Raw genomic sequence first — 16875 nt, 5'->3', positions numbered from 1 at the left:
TGTACGATTTTATTGAATATGTTTCAGAATTATGAAGGTCACTGATTTTATGTGAAAATGACAAATTATGTACCTGTGTGAAGTATATCTTGCCTCTTAGAAAGGTTTCTCCTTTCGGCTGGGCGCAGTGGCTCAAGCCTGTAATCCCAGCACTTTGAGAGGCTGAGACGGGCGGATCACGAGGTCAGGAGATTGAGACCATCCTGGCTAACATGGTGAAACCCCATCTCTACTAAAAAATACAAAAAACTAGCCGGGCGAGGTAGTGGGCGCCTGTAGTCCCAGCTACTTGGGAGGCTGAGGCAGGAGAATGGCGTGAACCTGGGAGGCAGAGCTTGCAGTGAGCTGAGATCGCGCCACTGCACTCCAGCCTGGGTGACAGAGCGAGACTCCGTCTCAAAAAAAAAAAAAAAGAAAAGAAAGGTTTCTCCTTTCCTGACCTGGAATTTTCTTTAAAGTTTTCTGAGAATTAAACTTTGACCAAAAAAATCTTCTATCAAACTTTCTGGGTAACTGATGTGATACGAGTTTGATTTTTGTGCATTTCATTATTATAGAAAAAATGGGAAACATGCTCTGTTAGAAAAAAATATGTCACATACTGCCATGATTATTTCATATTTATCTGTTCAAAAAATTTCACTTGTGCTTGTCTTTTTTGGAAACTTCACTAAAATTTTTAAACAGACAAAAGTGGAGAAAAGATGCATGTATAATAAACCCTTATTTACTCATTACCCAGCTTTATCAGTTATCAACACATTGTTCATCTTATTTTATCTATCTGCTCATTTTGAAGGGGACAACATCAGACAAATTATTTCAACCGTAACTCCCTCAATATGTGTCTAGAGGATAAGATATTTAAAATACCACTATCACGTTGAACAGAATTAGCAGTTCTTTAGTTTTTCTAATATCCAGTTGAGATTTCCTCAAATCTCAAATTTTTACTAATTGATTTTTCAGTCAGAATCCAAATAGGGATTGCATTGCTTACAATTAACATGTAACATTTGCCTTTACTTGCCCCTTATCTCCAATTATTTTGTTGAAGAAACCAGGTCGTTTACCTTGTGGATTTGGCCAATTGCTTCCTCCTGATAGACTTTAACCTGTTCCTCTTGGCTCTCCCTGTACAGTAATCCTTCCTTCCTTTATGGGCATCCTTTATTGATTGATAAGATAGGTTAATTGATGCATCCTTCCATTGATTTTTGTTGATAGTATAAGCACAGAAATATGTACCCCTCTCTCCCCTTACATAGAAGACTTGTGAGCATTGTTTGCACCCCCTTTCCCACTTTAGCCATATGTCCTGGAAGCCGTTCTCTATCAGGGATCTCACCTGTTTCTTTTTTTAACTCTGTAGAACTCCATTATGTTATGTGTAGCATAGTTTCTAATGCTGTGTGGTGGTTTTTTATTTTTCTGTTTTGGGTTTTTTTGAGGCATCATCCATACTGTGTGCATGTGTACTTTTTTGTTTTTTAGACTGGAACTCTAACTGAAGATGGTTTAGATCTTTGGGGGATTCAACGAGTGGAAAATGCACGGTAAATATTAGTTAGACTTGATAGTTTATTAGTTTATTTTTAATATTGTATCATATGCAACATTCAAACATAAAGGAAGTAATGTAACAGACAACTGTGTACCCACACCAGGATTAAACTGTGGACATGTTGCCATATTTGCTTCAGATCTCTTCCTTTAAAAGATTAAAATATTATAGAAATTGCCAAAGTCCCACTCTATCCCTTCCCCAATTCTTACTGCAATTCTGAAATTATTTTTGCGTATTTTATATTTTTTCTAAGTATAAATCTATAAATAAGTATCCATGAATGATATACTGTACATATGTTTTGCTGCTTTTTTCCCCTCTCTAAACGTTGTTTTCAGGATTTATCCATGTTGATATGTGCAGATCTAGTTTATCAATTTTAACGGCTCTGTCTTATTCCATTGTATGATTAAACCTTGTCTGACCTACTAAGGGACAATTCTGTTTTTTCTTCTTTTTTGTCTGCACTGTTACAAATGGTGCTGCAATTAAAGTTCTTAAACACACAACTGGAAGGCATGTGGCTGAGTTTCAGTATGCTTGATCCCTGTAAATGGAAATGCTGGGCCATAGCATGGGCACAGCTTCAGCTTACTTCTACTTTCTCTTTCAGTGGAGAAAGATCTTTTTGCTCCACATTCTTGCCAAACTTGATATTGTCAGACTTGTAATTTTTGCCAGATGGATGGATATGAGTATTACATTGTGGTTTTACTTACATTCTTCTCGTTTCTTATAAAATTGAGCATCTTTTCACATTTTTGGAGGGAGGGTCACTTAGCATTCTTCTGTGTATTGTGTGTTTATATCCTCATGTGAAGTCTATCTTATTCATTTGTTAGCGGTCTTTTTTATTTTCTGGAGAGTAATCTTTTTCAATACTGTGTATTGAAAATTATCCCACTAGTCTCTGGCTCATCTCTTTACTTTTGTTTCTGTTGCTTTTTGAAGCTCAAAAGTTTTACTCCGGTAGTTTTGTTTATGTCTTCCTCCGCCCCAAAAGTCTGCTACATTTTGGTTTATATAGCTTGAGAGACAGTATTGTTTGGCTAATGTAATTTCAAGAGTTGTTATGTCTTGGAAAATAGTGTGTCACATTGCGACCTTTCTTATCCCTAGTAGTGCATGTTGCCTTCAATTCTCTTTTGTCTTATGATTATGTAGCTCTATACCAGCTTTCTTTTGCCTGATGTTTGCCTAGTATGTGTTTTGTCACCTGTTTACTTTTCAGTCTTCCTGTGCCATGATGTGCACATTTATTCAGATATATTTGAAATTATTTCTACCATTGCTCCCCCAATTTACATACACATTTTCATATTCTCATTTTTTCTCTCCTTTTCTCAGTTTATGCATCCTAATCTTACACTGCTTGTTCTTACATTATCAATATTTATACTTAAAGTTCATGGGTGTCAATACTGCCTTTTAACCAACCCCTTGTCCCCCAAAACAAACCTATGGACTGTAAAATACTTTTGGTTATTCTCCTCCCTTCCTATATGTATTTGTTGCATAATATTTTCTGATTATGATTTTGGTCTTACACATTCTGCATGCTTAGATTTACCTAGGTATACAAATATCTTAACCATTGCATCTTGTATAAATTGCCATCTTCTGTAACTACATTCATTTGCTTTGTTTCACTGTCACTTTTTTTTTTCTTTTTTTTTTTTTTTTTAGTGAAAGCGAGTTTATTAAGAAAGTGAAGGAATAAAGAATGGCTCCTCCATAGGCAGAGCAGCCTACTGTCACTCTTGGGTGATCGTGTAACTGTACAGATTTCTAGGTTTGACACTTGTGTTCTCTCAGTACTTTGAACGTGTGATTTCATTTCTCTTGATACCTTTTGTTAATTGGTACTGATAAATCTTAGTCTCTTTAGTAATCTTTTTTCTCTCTGGTTGCTTGAAGAATATTTCTTCACCCTTAATTTCTGCAGATTCACCATGATCTTTTTATTTGTGTGTACAGGATTCATGAAGCTTCTTGATTTCACACATTCATGTTTTTCATAAATTCTGGAAAATTTTCAGGCCTTTTTTACTGGCATTATGACCTTTTCCTTGTGTTTTGTTTTCTCTCCTTCTGGGAATCCTAACCGTGTGTTGGACGAGACAGTTTACTTGGTTCTTTCCAAGTCTGCTCCCACCCCCACTCTCGCATTTACAGTGTCTTATTCTTTTTCTAAGTCTAATTTTAAAATGCCCTTTTTGCATTGTTTCAGATTTGCCATTCTGTTATCTTAAACTTATGGGATTCTTTATTTTTTTATTTTAAAAATAGGGATGGGTGTCTCGATATATTTCCCAGACTGGTTTTGAACTCCTGACCTCAAATGATCCTCCTGCCTCGGCCTCCCAAAACGCTGGGATGACAGGCATCAGCCACTGCGCCTGGCCAAATTTATTAGGATTCTAATTCTGTCTTTGTTATATCTGTTGACACTCGTGGTGAATTGCTTGCTAGCACATCTTTAAATTATGGACTCATTCTTAACAGAATTTTTCTTTGAGCTCCCCTCTGGAGAAGTTCTGACTTTGCTTGGCTAAGAGCCCCAGTGGTAATCAACGGTGTCATACAGGCTTTAACTGACCTCCTGTGTTTCAATCCTTGCTGTGCTACTTATGGGCTGTGTAACCTGGGACAAGTCACTTAAACACCCTGCTTCAGTTTTCTCATCTATAATGGGGGTAATAAAACACCTTTGTATAGTGTGAGGATAATGGGTCAATACATTTAAAGTTCTTAGAATAATGTCTGGTTCATAGTAAATATTATGCAGATACTAGCTATTTTCTTGGACTTTGGGTGAGGAAATAGACAAGCTTATTCATAATTAATGCCTTTAGGTCTGTGGGTGAATTTTTTCTCGTCAGCCCTTTTCCCAAGAGTATGTAGCTCTTCAAGAGTAGACTTTCCTGAGTCGGAGGGATCCTTTCAGTACCAGCTTCCCACTTTGCATGGGGCCAAACTTGGTTTCCTGTCCTTTTGTGGGTATTAAATCCCAAGTTCTTAGTTTACTGAGATGGCCTCCTGCCTTCATCCCCTCAGCAGCCATAGCATCAGCTCAAGTTCGTTACCCCTCTGGTTTTCTTTTCCCACTATTTCTGGCACTTGGCAGTTTCTCTTTCTTAGAAGCTCAGTTTGGGATTTAAAATATATATATATTTTAAATTACAAAACTAGAAAAGCCCTATTAGAATATTATCTTGAATCTTAGGATTTATGAAACTAATTCAGTGTATCTTCTGCTTAGATTTCTTTCACCAGAAGAAAATGTGTGCAATGAGATGTTGGTAAAATCCCAGTTTGTTGCTTGTTTGGCTACTTGTCATTCACTTACAAAAATTGAAGGAGTGCTTTCTGGTGATCCACTTGATTTGAAAATGTTTGAGGCCATTGGATGGGTAAGTCAAATATTTTAAAATACAAATAACTTTAGGAAAATAATAATTAAAAATTAAATTACCTCATGGAAGGATTATTTCTGCTTTTTGTTTTAATGACAGTCCATCTTGTACCCTAAAAGGAACTATGTAATTTCTAAAGCTATATCACTAGAGAAATATTTTTAAAATCGTGCAAAAGTAACTTTTCGTTAACCCATTTAGTACTCCTTTAATAGAGGTTGACCAGCTGAGGCCCCTGCTTTGTGTTTGAGATAAACCAGGGGCCAGCAACTTGGGGCGGTGGAGCAGAGCCAGTAAGATGATCTTAACTGACACAATTTCTTGGCCACAGGCGAAGGAGTATAAAGTCCTGTCTTCATTGTTCTTTTTTACCTGTCTTTTGTTTACTGTGTCCACACACATGCACATGTGTGTGTTTGTTTATAACTTCCTTCTATTTTTGCCATTGGTGCTTTTAATTTCTGAGTGCCTGCTTATGTTCTCTGGTTGTTACCATTTTACAGCATTCAGTTCTTCTTTTATAAATACAAAGACAGTTCATTTTTAGAGTTCCGTTCTGGCTTCTTAATTATTTATTTATTTTCTCTGGGGTTACGGTCTCCTCTGGCCCCCACCCCATGCTTGGTGTCTCTCCTTCATGCTTTTGGTTTTTGTTGTACATCTGGATGGCACTTTTTTACTATAAAAATGAAGATCTGACTTGGTAATTCTGCATAGCTGCAGTGAGCTACTTATACTTTTACCCTTGCCCATATGTATGTTAGTGTTTCTGAGAAGTGTCTCTCTGATCGGGAAGGCTTGTTGGGGGGTGGGGGATGGTGCTTGCTGTGTGTCTAGTGGGGTCTTATCGACAGGGGTTCTTAAAGTTTCAAAGGAATAGTTTCAGAGTTAGCCTTTCTGATGCTTTCCTGACCCATTCTCACCACGCTGGCACATGTGGGGCTTTCCTGACCCATTCTCACCACGCTGGCACATGTGGAGCTTTGTCCTCTGGAATCCTCACCCTCCTGTGAGAAGCCTTTGCTCCTGTCAGACATTCAGTTTATGTCTCTGGAGGAGGACTCCCTAGTTTTTTGTTTGGCTTTCTTTAGCTCAGCTATTCTGGCTGATAAATGTTCCTGCCTCACCTGGTATCTTGTGTTTTTTCTGGTCTACTGTTTCGTTCCCCTTTGTATCCATCCATAGGTTTCAGTTTGCCCTTTGTTTCCATATTTGAAATCCCTTCCTGCAGGTTTGTTTTCTGTTTACATTTACCGGATCCTGCCTCCCTCTTCCCTGCCTCCTCACGCCCCTCCCTCCCTCCCCACATTTTGAAAGGGAGGGAGGGAGAGGGTGACTGGATAAGTGCTCCATCTGCCAACTACTGAAAGTCCACGGTAAACACTCTTGACATTTAATTCCAAAAAGGAGGCCTCACTTCATTTGTAGAGAGAGTAACAAAAATGGGCTGATTTATCTTTCTTCTCTAAACTTTTCTCCAACTGAATAGATTTTCAGTAGATTTAGTGTTCAGTATTGGTGGATCTTCAAAGAAATTGATTAAGAAGATTTGTATAATGGCATATTTCATTGGCCTTGAGTTGCTTTGATGCTTGATCCTACCAGAGCTTACTTATCAATGAAATGGTTTCACGTAGCTAGTCACAACTGTGACTTGATGTGATTGATGTCATATGATACAAGATGCATCCCAATTTTAGAGATGTTAAGATACAAAAAAAGTGTCTTAGAATTGTCCAAAATTGACTAATTTTTCACAGTTCCCTATCATTTTTTCATTTATTGATCCCACTAGTTATAGTGTGTGTTTAATATAGGTTTTTCTTTGAACGTTTTTCACCGAAAAAAGGTTCTTCAAAGTAGTAGCTTAACTAGAAGTATTCAAGCTGAAAAACTCTAAACCCATATCTTTGTACTTTAGCCCGTTTTTGACCCAGCGGTTCTGCTAACCATATCTGAGCTCTATGTACTTTTGAATCCTTTCTTGGTAGCAGAAAGGAATCACTGGATGAGACTGAAAATTCTGGGGACTGCAAGACCTTTTGTCTTTTGCAGAGCTAGTCTCTAAACCCAACAAGTTGTAAGAGTGAAGCGAGATAAGTTTCTGTTTCTTTATTCTGCTTCTAACCCTGAATGAAGCAACCCTTCTCCCATGGGTTGCTAGCTGTCTAACTCAACATCTTTGTTCACGTTTTCTTTTACTTATGTTAGTGATCCAGTAGTGCTCATTTGTTCCTTGGACATAGATTTTTTTTTAATTATTGAAAATGGCCATAATGTTCCATTTAAAAATGGAACCATGAATTCAATTTTATGAAGCAGTGCTTGAATGGTTGGTGTTTTTTTTTTTTTTTCAGATTCTGGAAGAAGCAACTGAAGAAGAAACAGCACTTCATAATCGAATTATGCCCACAGTGGTTCGTCCTCCCAAACAACTGCTTCCTGAATCTACCCCTGCAGGAAACCAAGAAATGGTGAGAAATCACTTAAAGCTCAATAAAACTGTTGGTGGTTACTTATATTTATTTTTAAATTTTTAAATTTTTATTTTTTATAGAGACAAGGTCTTGCTATGTTGCCCAAGCTGGTCTCAAACTCCTGGGCTCAAGTGATCCCCACACCTTGACCTCCCCAGGTGCTGGGATTACAGGTGTGAGCCACCGCCCCCAGCCTGCTTACTTACATTTAATTCTCATTTTAAAATGTTGCTAGAAGAGGAAGTCACAAGTCCTTTATTTAACTCTTATGCAGAGATAGGAATATTTTAACTGCATTTCTCAGAAACTACACCTCTATGTTGAGATTTAATTTGCAGTCCTATCACTTTTCCTTCCTGTTTACTGAGCAGCTTAGTGCCTTGTGATTTATACAGCTGGTGGTTAATCCTCTTAAATTGCATCTGTATTCCTAGAATTTAATAAAAAGTATGTATGAAAGGCTTTACTTTCAGTGAATTTTCAAATATATTCCCCTTAGTTTATTATTGTTTTTTAAGTTACCTGAAAATTTTTTTACGTGTATAACTATTACATATCCAAGAAATTTACCAAGATTCTAATAATTAAACACCACTTTATCTTATTTGTTTAACTGGTTGGCAGGATTCTGGGTAATTCATTTTCCTTCCTGTTTATATTTGTTTTTTCCAGAGTTTATTACTATTTTTTGAGACAGAGTCTCGCTCTATCACCCCAGCTGGAGTGCAGTGGTGAGATCTCAGCTCACTGCAACCTCCACCTCCCGGGTTCAAGCGATTCTCCCACCTCAGCCTCCTGAGTAGCTGGGATTACAGGCACGCGCCACCGCACCCAGCTAATTTTTGTATTTTTAGTAAAGACAGGGTTTCATCATGTTGATAAGTCTCGTCTCGAACTCCTGCCCTCAAGTGATCCACCCACCTTGGCCTCCCGAGGTGCTGGGATTACAGGCATGAGTCACTGTGCCTGGCCAGTTTATTATTTTTTTAATTTTTATTTTTTGTTTTTTGGTATGTACACTTGTTTATTTTAGTACTCGAATGTTAATATTTTCAGGATAACAGAACATTTGAAAATATTTAAGAACATACTTTTTAAAAATGGGAAGTAGTATAGAAGGAATCTTGAATCCTGACTTTGAAAAACAGTTGCTTGTTTCTTTTCCAAATAATGTTTTGTGGATGCTTAGTAAACTTTTTCTAACTTCAGTATGTTAATAGAGTTAATCTGTACTATTTCTTCTTGTTTTGTTTCGTTTTTAGGAGCTGTTTGAACTTCCAGTAAGTGAAGAATGTTTACTTGTTACCTAAGTATATTTGTTTTGATTTTTTAAGAATAATAAGTGCTTGTGCATCTTTTGAAATTATATAGGCTATTTATGAGATAGGAATTGTTCGCCAGTTTCCATTTTCTTCTGCTTTGCAACGTATGAGTGTGGTTGCAAGGGTGCTAGGGGATAAGAAAATGGATGCCTATATGAAAGGAGCACCCGAGGTCATTGCCAGTCTTTGTAAACCTGAAACAGGTAAGGAAATATCTATGCTCTGGGCAAAATTCTGGTATTTGTGTAAACTTGTATTAGCAACTCTAACAATGACATTTACTCTTTCTTTTAAAAAGTTCCTGTAGATTTTCAAAACGTTTTGGAAGACTTCACTAAACAGGGCTTCCGTGTGATTGCTCTTGCACACAGAAAATTAGAGTCAAAACTGACATGGCATAAAGTACAGAATATTAGCAGGTGAGGTTGAATGACTTTCCTAGTTTCCCAGTCATCATCATTTATGTTTATATCGTTCATGCACAGTAATTCGCATGTAATTGAGTATTTGTTGAATGTATGAAAAGATATCTAATACAATATTGTTTTAGGTGAGTGAAGTAAAAGTACATTTTCCCCACTGCCTGATTTCCTTTCATTCTGTTTTTTTTTTTTTTTTTTTCCTGAGAGACAGTCTCACCCTGTACCCAGGCTACAGTGTAGTGGCGCTGTCTCAGGTCACTGCAACCTCTGCCTCCCAGGTTCAAGCAATTCTTGTGCCTCATCCTCCCAAGTAGCTGGGATTATAGGCATGTGCCACCACACCTGACTAATTTTTATATTTTTAATAGAGATGGGGTTTTTACCATGTTGGCCAGGCTGGCCTCGAACTCCTGGCCTTAAATGATCATTCAGTATTGACTGTTGACCTATGTTTCCTTATGTTATTGTAACATCATATGTTTTTTTCTTAAAGCTCTTTGAAACTATTTTCAATTTGTTAATTATTGTGTACCCACTGTGTGTCAGGCACATTCCAAGAACAGTAAATGTAATTTTATAGAAGTTTATTTTCTCCAATTGATCTTCTCACTTTTGCCCGGGGGTTAGATCTAACTACTAATTCAGTCAGAATATAATGAGTCATAGTGACCAAGCTCCTTCTACTCCACTTCTTTCCTAATCCCCAGTGCTCTCCATTCCCCCCATCAAATGACAGTGTCATATTCAAGTATTGTCACTTTGACTGTAACTGATACAGACCTACCTTTGAGGATAACATTTTTGTTTAGGAATACTTCATGATGTACCTAGTTTTTTGTAAGCAGAAAGGACTGTCACTTTGGCTGTCCTGCTAAATTGCCTATTTGGGGGAGATGGTCTAAGCATGAGTTTAAAAAAAAAAAGAAACACCTGTACCCAAATTATGTGATACATATGCATGTCGGGAACCATAAATGTATACAATATTATATCCTAATTCCTACTAAGGACACGTTAGTCTCTTCTTAGTTTATAGCTTCACACTAGCAGGGGTGCTAGGGGATAAGAAAATGGATGCCTTTGCCATTTTCCCCCATAAACACTAATTATTGAATTGCTTACAGTTTTTTTTTTCTTTTGAGATGAAATCTCGCTCTGTTACCCAGGCTGGAGTGTAGTGGCACGATGTCAGTTCACCACAACCTCCGCCTCCTGGGTTCAAGTGATTCTCCTTCCTGAGTAGCTGGAACTACAGGTGCACACCACCATGCCTGGCTAATTTTTGTATTTTAGGTAGAGACGGGGTTTCACTATGTTGGCCAGGCTGGCCTTGAACTCCTGACCTCGTGATCTGCCCGCCTTGGCCTCCCAAAGTGCTGGGATTACAGGTGTGAGCCACTGCGTCCAGCCGCCTATAGTTCTTGAGCATGTCATCTTGAGACATCCTTCCATGCCATCGGATAGACTGTTTCTTGTGCTGAGGATACTCTGTCCCTCCTTGTTAACTTTCCTCTCTTTCTCTGCTCCCTTTCTTCTTTACCCTTCCACTGAGACCTCTGTGTTTCCATTTTACCTTGTAGGAATGGGTTTTAGCATTTCCCTTATAGCTTAAGCCTTTATATCTTGAATATTGGACTGTTCACTAACTAGAGTGTCAGATTTCCATGACCTGTATCATTCATACGATATGAGAGAGTTAGGAGACGAGCTGAAGCCAGAAACTAGTGCCTGAAGGAAAACGGCTTAGTGCTTTTGACACAGTGTCTTCACATTGATACAGCTTTCCATTTTGAAATACAGTTTCAGGTTTCAAGGCTTTTTCCGGCTGTTACCACCAGCAGTTTCATTTATATTAATTTTCTCAACTATTCTCTAATGTCTTTACCATCCATTGTTAGAAATTAGGTGTTTCAAAGATTTTAGATTTCATAGATACATACTTCAAGCAACTTTTATTGGAATTTTGTTAGAAAAATTGTTTGGTTATTCCAAGTCTGAAATTCTAGTCTTTGACCTCAGACCCTCCTCCTTCCCCATTGAGAAAAAAATTTCTATGATATAATTTAGGTCAGTTGAGGTGTTTTTTGTTTGTTTTCCTTCTTTGTTTGTTTCTTTTGAGATAGGCTCTCTCTCTGTTGCTCAGGCTAGAGTGCAGTGGAACAAACCCGTCTCACTGCAGACTTGACCACCTGGGCCTTAAATGACCCTCGCTCCTCAAGCCCTTCCTTGTAGTGGGACTGCAGGCACAGGCCACCATGCCCAGCTAATTGTTTTTTCATTTTTTTGTAGAGATGGGGTCTCACTATGCTGCCCAGGCTGTCCTCAAACTCCTGGGTTCAGGCAGTGCTCCTATTTCAGCCTCCCAAAGTACTGGGATTACAGGCATGAGCTACCATGCCTGACCTGAGATTTCTTAAGAACGTCACTATTATTTATAGTGCTAAAGCACATACTATTTTTGTGTGCATCTCTTTGGTTGCATTTCTGTTTCCCCACCCAAGTTTCTTGTGAGTAGAGATCATCCCTTTTTGTCTTTAACCTCCCAGTGACTAGCATAGTGCCTGGTGCATTCTTGATACTCAGTTATTTAAAGAATAGCATCTTGATAACTATATTAGTAATATTTTAAAAGACCTATCTCTGAGTCCCAAGTAGATCTCATTGTTGGATTGCTAATGGTTCTTGTGTCACATTTTCAGGATCAGTAATTGTTTTATAGAGTTGATCTCAGACTTGATAATGAATCCACGAAAACTATTGAATGTGCTTGTGGCACAGTTTTTTCTTTTTCACTGAACATTTAAATTAGGATATGTTGTAGAGGGCAGTAAAGAATATATTTATGCTTATACATTTTTGGATAATATACAAGATGAGTATTCCTTAGTACTAGAATTGTTTAGTGTACAGTGACGTACATTTCCAAATGATTGTTATATTGAGATATTGAACTCCTGAACACATGGTTTATTCAGCATATAAAATGTTTTAATTTATAGATATTTTAAACTGTGTTATAACTTACAGACATTTTTAATTGCTTAGATATTTTAAGTTTGTGTACATAAGTTGCTTACTCACTTGACTAAACCATTATGTGTTAAAACTTCTTTTTCTGCAGAGATGCAATTGAGAACAACATGGATTTTATGGGATTAATTATAATGCAGAACAAATTAAAGCAAGAAACCCCTGCAGTACTTGAAGATTTGCATAAAGCCAACATTCGCACCGTCATGGTCACAGGTTAGACTTTATCAAGAACACAGAACAAAATGGAGTGTGACAGAGTTGAAGTTATATAATATTGAGGAATAATCAGTTATAAAATAATATTATATATTCTTTAGTGGTTTCAACCTAAGTTCTCTTTTAGCTCTGAATATTTTCCCAAGTGCGAGATAACTTCGTCGTATTCTTTTTGAGGTCTACCAAATCCTATTTATAGAAAATATAGTAGAATAGTAAAAGTACATTGTAAAAATTTAAACTTCTTTATGTTTTCTCTGTTTATTCATGTATTTCTTACAGCACTTATTATACCTTGTGTTATTTGTAGATTTGTTTTCTCTACTAGAATATAAGATTCTTGAGGGTTAGGATTATGTTTTACTCATGTTGGGGTCCTTTGCAATTTTTAGAACTGTCAAGTACATAGAAAATGATTAATAGATATTTGATAGCATGAAATTTTTATATGTGAGATATTGTTTATTACCCTAGCTTGAATTCTAGTGAAGTAGCCTACTTTTTGTTTTTTGTTTTTTTTCTAGTACATCTAAGGGATTCTCCTGATGTTACTCTACTGTTAATAATATTAGATAACTGTTACTCCTTAGCTGTGTAAAATTGTGGTAGCTGGTTTTTGTTTTTTTCCTTAGCAGATAATCAGATTTAAGATACTTAATGGCACTTACGTGTTCAGTAAGACTAGTATGGAGAAAGTCTATACATTTTTGTGTTTTAGACTCTTGAGATCTATCTAATAACATAATTTTACCGTATAACTCAAGATAACTAAGTCTGTTAACATCCCAGCAATTCTTAGTTCTTGTGTCTTCTCTGTCAAGGCACTTTTCACCCATTCCTCGTCCTCCTCTTTTATTTATTTGTTTTAATTTTTTTTTTCCCATGCCAGAATATGGCTTTGTATACCAAAAGTCATAGGAAAATATTCTTGGAAATAATGTGTGGAAATTGAGGAAAGAAATATCTTGCTCTTGGTAGCAGTGGGATCCACAAACCTTTGCCTGCTTCTCCTTTAAGATCCTGTCCTTGCTGCTCTTCTGTTCTTCTCATGACTGAGAAGTTGTCTCTCTTGTTTCTCATTTACATCTGTTCTTATTACCTTTGTTAACTTTTTGTTTTGTATAATCTTGCTTTTGTAATTCATCCTTTCCTATGGCATAGTGCTGGTGTTCTTGCACAGACCACTAGTCACTACAAAGTTATTTCGGTAAATACTTATTGAGCCACCTGCTCTGTGTGTAGCACTGTGCCAGGTATTGTGTAGATACAAATAGTGCATGACTGGAAAAGACTGAGAATTGTATTTGGCTTTAAAAATTGTGGATGAGATGTTGTCTTTAGCTTGCATTATTTGAGGCTTCTTTTGATAAGTACGGTCCAATTTTGTGATTTTTAAACTCTAAGGGGAAGAACCATACGTTATCGTTATTCCGCCAGCCCAGTCGTGGAGACTGTAGTAGATTCTCAGCAAGTACTTGTTTGATACGTTCACGTTTCCATTTTAATTTTAATGCATTTAAAATACTTTGAAAATTAGGTGACAATATGTTGACTGCTGTCTCTGTGGCCAGAGACTGTGGAATGATTCTACCTCAGGATAAAGTGATTATTGCTGAAGCATTACCTCCAAAGGATGGGAAAGTTGCCAAAATAAATTGGCATTATGCAGACTCCCTCACACAGTGCAGTCATCCATCAGCAATTGCCTCAGAGGTAAGGTCAAACTTGATTGTCCCTTTTAAAGTTTGTTGGTTTAAATTTAGTCTGGGAAAAAAAAAAAGTGGTGCGTTAAAACACAGTAAAGCAAAAACTAAATGAAAACAGAAGTCTGGGCTATTTTTTCAGAGATTATATTTCATTAGGACTGGGGCAGACCCAGGAATCTCAATGTTCAAATTTTGATATTTAGCTGAGATGAGAAGCATAGTTTTAAAGTGTAAGAATTCCAGATGTTTATCATATTCTTCAAATAACTAGTGGTAAATGATGCAGGTGGTCCATCATACTCAGTTCATGCATCGTTTCAAATTGAAACTGATATTTAATTGAGTTTCTTTTTACTTTGAATAAATGTCAGGCTTTCAGTGTGTTGTGGAACATATCAAATGAAAGAATTCAGTTTTAGAACAAATATGTTTAAAATAGAATTGTTTTACTTGGTTTGGCTGCCTAAATATTGTTCCCAATGTCTCATACACAGGCTATTCCAGTTAAATTGGTCCATGATAGCTTAGAGGATCTTCAAATGACTCGTTATCATTTTGCAATGAATGGAAAATCATTTTCAGTGATACTGGAGCATTTTCAAGACCTTGTTCCTAAGGTAAGTAATTTGGGTGTATGTATGTGTTCACATGACTACATCGTGAACAATATTTTTAAGAAATTTATTTGATTTTTTTCTAGTTGATGTTGCATGGCACCGTGTTTGCTCGTATGGCACCTGATCAGAAGACACAGTTGATAGAAGCATTGCAAAATGTTGAGTAAGTATTGGTGTCTTTTTTGTTTTTGGTTTTTTATGAACTATGGTTTCATTTCAGCATCAGAAAAATAATTTTTATATATGTTTCTTATACTAATATTTCATATTTATATAATTGTGATCTGTAAGGTAGACGAGAACTTTAAGTGCCTCTTTAAAAAGTCTCATATGCTTTTTATTTAGCTAAAGTACAATATCCACAGTTTTTTCTCCAGGTGCTACCTATGACTTCATTCTTTCGGGTGTTCTATCTTGATAGAAGTGGCTAATCATTTTAGTAAACAGTTATGTTTCAGGTTATTAAGGGACAAATTTTTACTGATAACTTTAAAAGTAGCCATACTAAAGACTGTAGGCACAAGCACTTTGCTCTAAAGATGAGGAAATTGAGACACCAAAATGATTTGCCAATAATGTGACAGAAATAGGACAATAACCCAGCTCATTTCACTTGCGGTCTGGTGCTGTTTGCAAAGCAGCACACCTGTGTCCATTATAGTAAAAAGATTCAGTAGTTCCACTGGGGGAATCCTGGTGTGTTAGCTCTTTATAATACTGTAATAAAAAAATCTTAATAAGGTAAATGTTTTGTAGTTTAAGAAATTAATTAAAATCTTAACATTGTTTTGTTTCTTAGTTATTTTGTTGGGATGTGTGGTGATGGCGCAAATGATTGTGGCGTAAGTATAGTTTTTGTGATTTACTTTTGTAGTTCTTACTGTAGCCTAAATCATATTCACAAAACTTAACCAGTTGTCTTAAAATTATTAGGCTTTGAAGAGGGCACACGGAGGCATTTCCTTATCAGAGCTCGAAGCTTCAGTGGCATCTCCCTTTACCTCTAAAACTCCTAGTATTTCCTGTGTGCCAAACCTTATCAGGTAGTACAAATTAAAATTTTTCTCATCCCTTTTTCTCTTGCTCTAATAATACAGAAGAGAAAATTACAAAAAGTAATGTGAATTTGTTTAATATTAGCAGATTAGCACATTTGAGCTATAACTTATTAGTAACAGATTGATTTCTACTCCTCATTTAGTTTAGTTCTTTTGGTGGATATAAGCACTTTGTTGTAGCCATTGAATGTTGATGTTCATGTGTCAAGATAAAGTTGTGGTTTGGAAAAGGAGTTTAAAATGCTTCATATGCCAGTGTTTGATTTCTTTTCACAGGGAAGGCCGTGCTGCTTTAATAACTTCCTTCTGTGTGTTTAAATTTATGGCATTGTATAGCATTATCCAGTACTTCAGTGTGACTCTCCTGTATTCTGTGAGTATTAACCTTGTGTGCAGAGGTAACACTTAATGTGCACAGTAAATTAAATGTTGAGTATATATGTTTGATTTTGAGTGCATCCATTAGTAATTGTTTATGTGGAGTAGTACCTATAAATTTACCTTCAATTTACTGTAGTTTGAGTAGCAGATTGAAAAAGTTAAAATGAGAAAAGATGTTTCAACAGTGGTTTGTTGAATTTGGGGAATGGTTTGCTTTTGGAGAAAAAGTATAAACAGCAATGGCCACAGGTACCCTGTCAGATTTTATAATCAAAGTGTTCTGACATCCTAAAGACTCATGGTGACACTATCCCATTTTACCATTTGTAGAAAATATCAGAAGGGATGGTATTAGATGAGGATACCAATTTACAACGTTGAATATTTTGAGTAAATGTTAGTGTTTTCTTTTCACCAAAAAACCATGTTGGCCAGGATGGTCTCGTCTCTTGACCTCGTGATGTGCCGGCCTTGGCCTCCCAAAATGCTGGTATTACAGGTGTGAGTCACGGTGCCCGGCCTATTGAACGAATTTTAAGGAGATGCCTTTTATACTAATATACTAAATCAAATATTTGTAAATATATATTATAGTTAATTTCAGAGACACATATATTTCAATTTTTAAGCAAGTCCAAGTGTCATTTTTAAGTTGTCATT

The 16875-nt window shown here is 36.6% G+C and overlaps 1 protein-coding gene across 2 annotated transcripts in view; it reads left to right on the top strand.

The window, feature by feature from the left end:
- ATP13A3 (ATPase 13A3) overlaps positions 1–16875 on the top strand; it is an 85461-nt gene that overhangs the window by 42376 nt on the left and 26210 nt on the right. For both annotated transcript variants that reach the window (XM_025375643.1, XM_025375644.1), the window contains 13 exons: positions 1495–1556; positions 4830–4980; positions 7341–7457; positions 8723–8740; positions 8832–8985; positions 9081–9201; positions 12326–12450; positions 13991–14166; positions 14654–14776; positions 14860–14939; positions 15576–15618; positions 15710–15819; positions 16111–16207. In XM_025375643.1, the coding sequence (XP_025231428.1) occupies positions 1495–1556; positions 4830–4980; positions 7341–7457; positions 8723–8740; positions 8832–8985; positions 9081–9201; positions 12326–12450; positions 13991–14166; positions 14654–14776; positions 14860–14939; positions 15576–15618; positions 15710–15819; positions 16111–16207 (1377 nt within the window). The remainder of the gene's footprint in view (positions 1–1494; positions 1557–4829; positions 4981–7340; positions 7458–8722; positions 8741–8831; positions 8986–9080; positions 9202–12325; positions 12451–13990; positions 14167–14653; positions 14777–14859; positions 14940–15575; positions 15619–15709; positions 15820–16110; positions 16208–16875) is intronic.

Source organism: Theropithecus gelada, chromosome 2 (genome assembly GCF_003255815.1).
Source record: "Theropithecus gelada isolate Dixy chromosome 2, Tgel_1.0, whole genome shotgun sequence".
NCBI lineage: Eukaryota > Metazoa > Chordata > Mammalia > Primates > Cercopithecidae > Theropithecus > Theropithecus gelada.
This window is presented reverse-complemented; position numbering and strand designations above follow the sequence as displayed.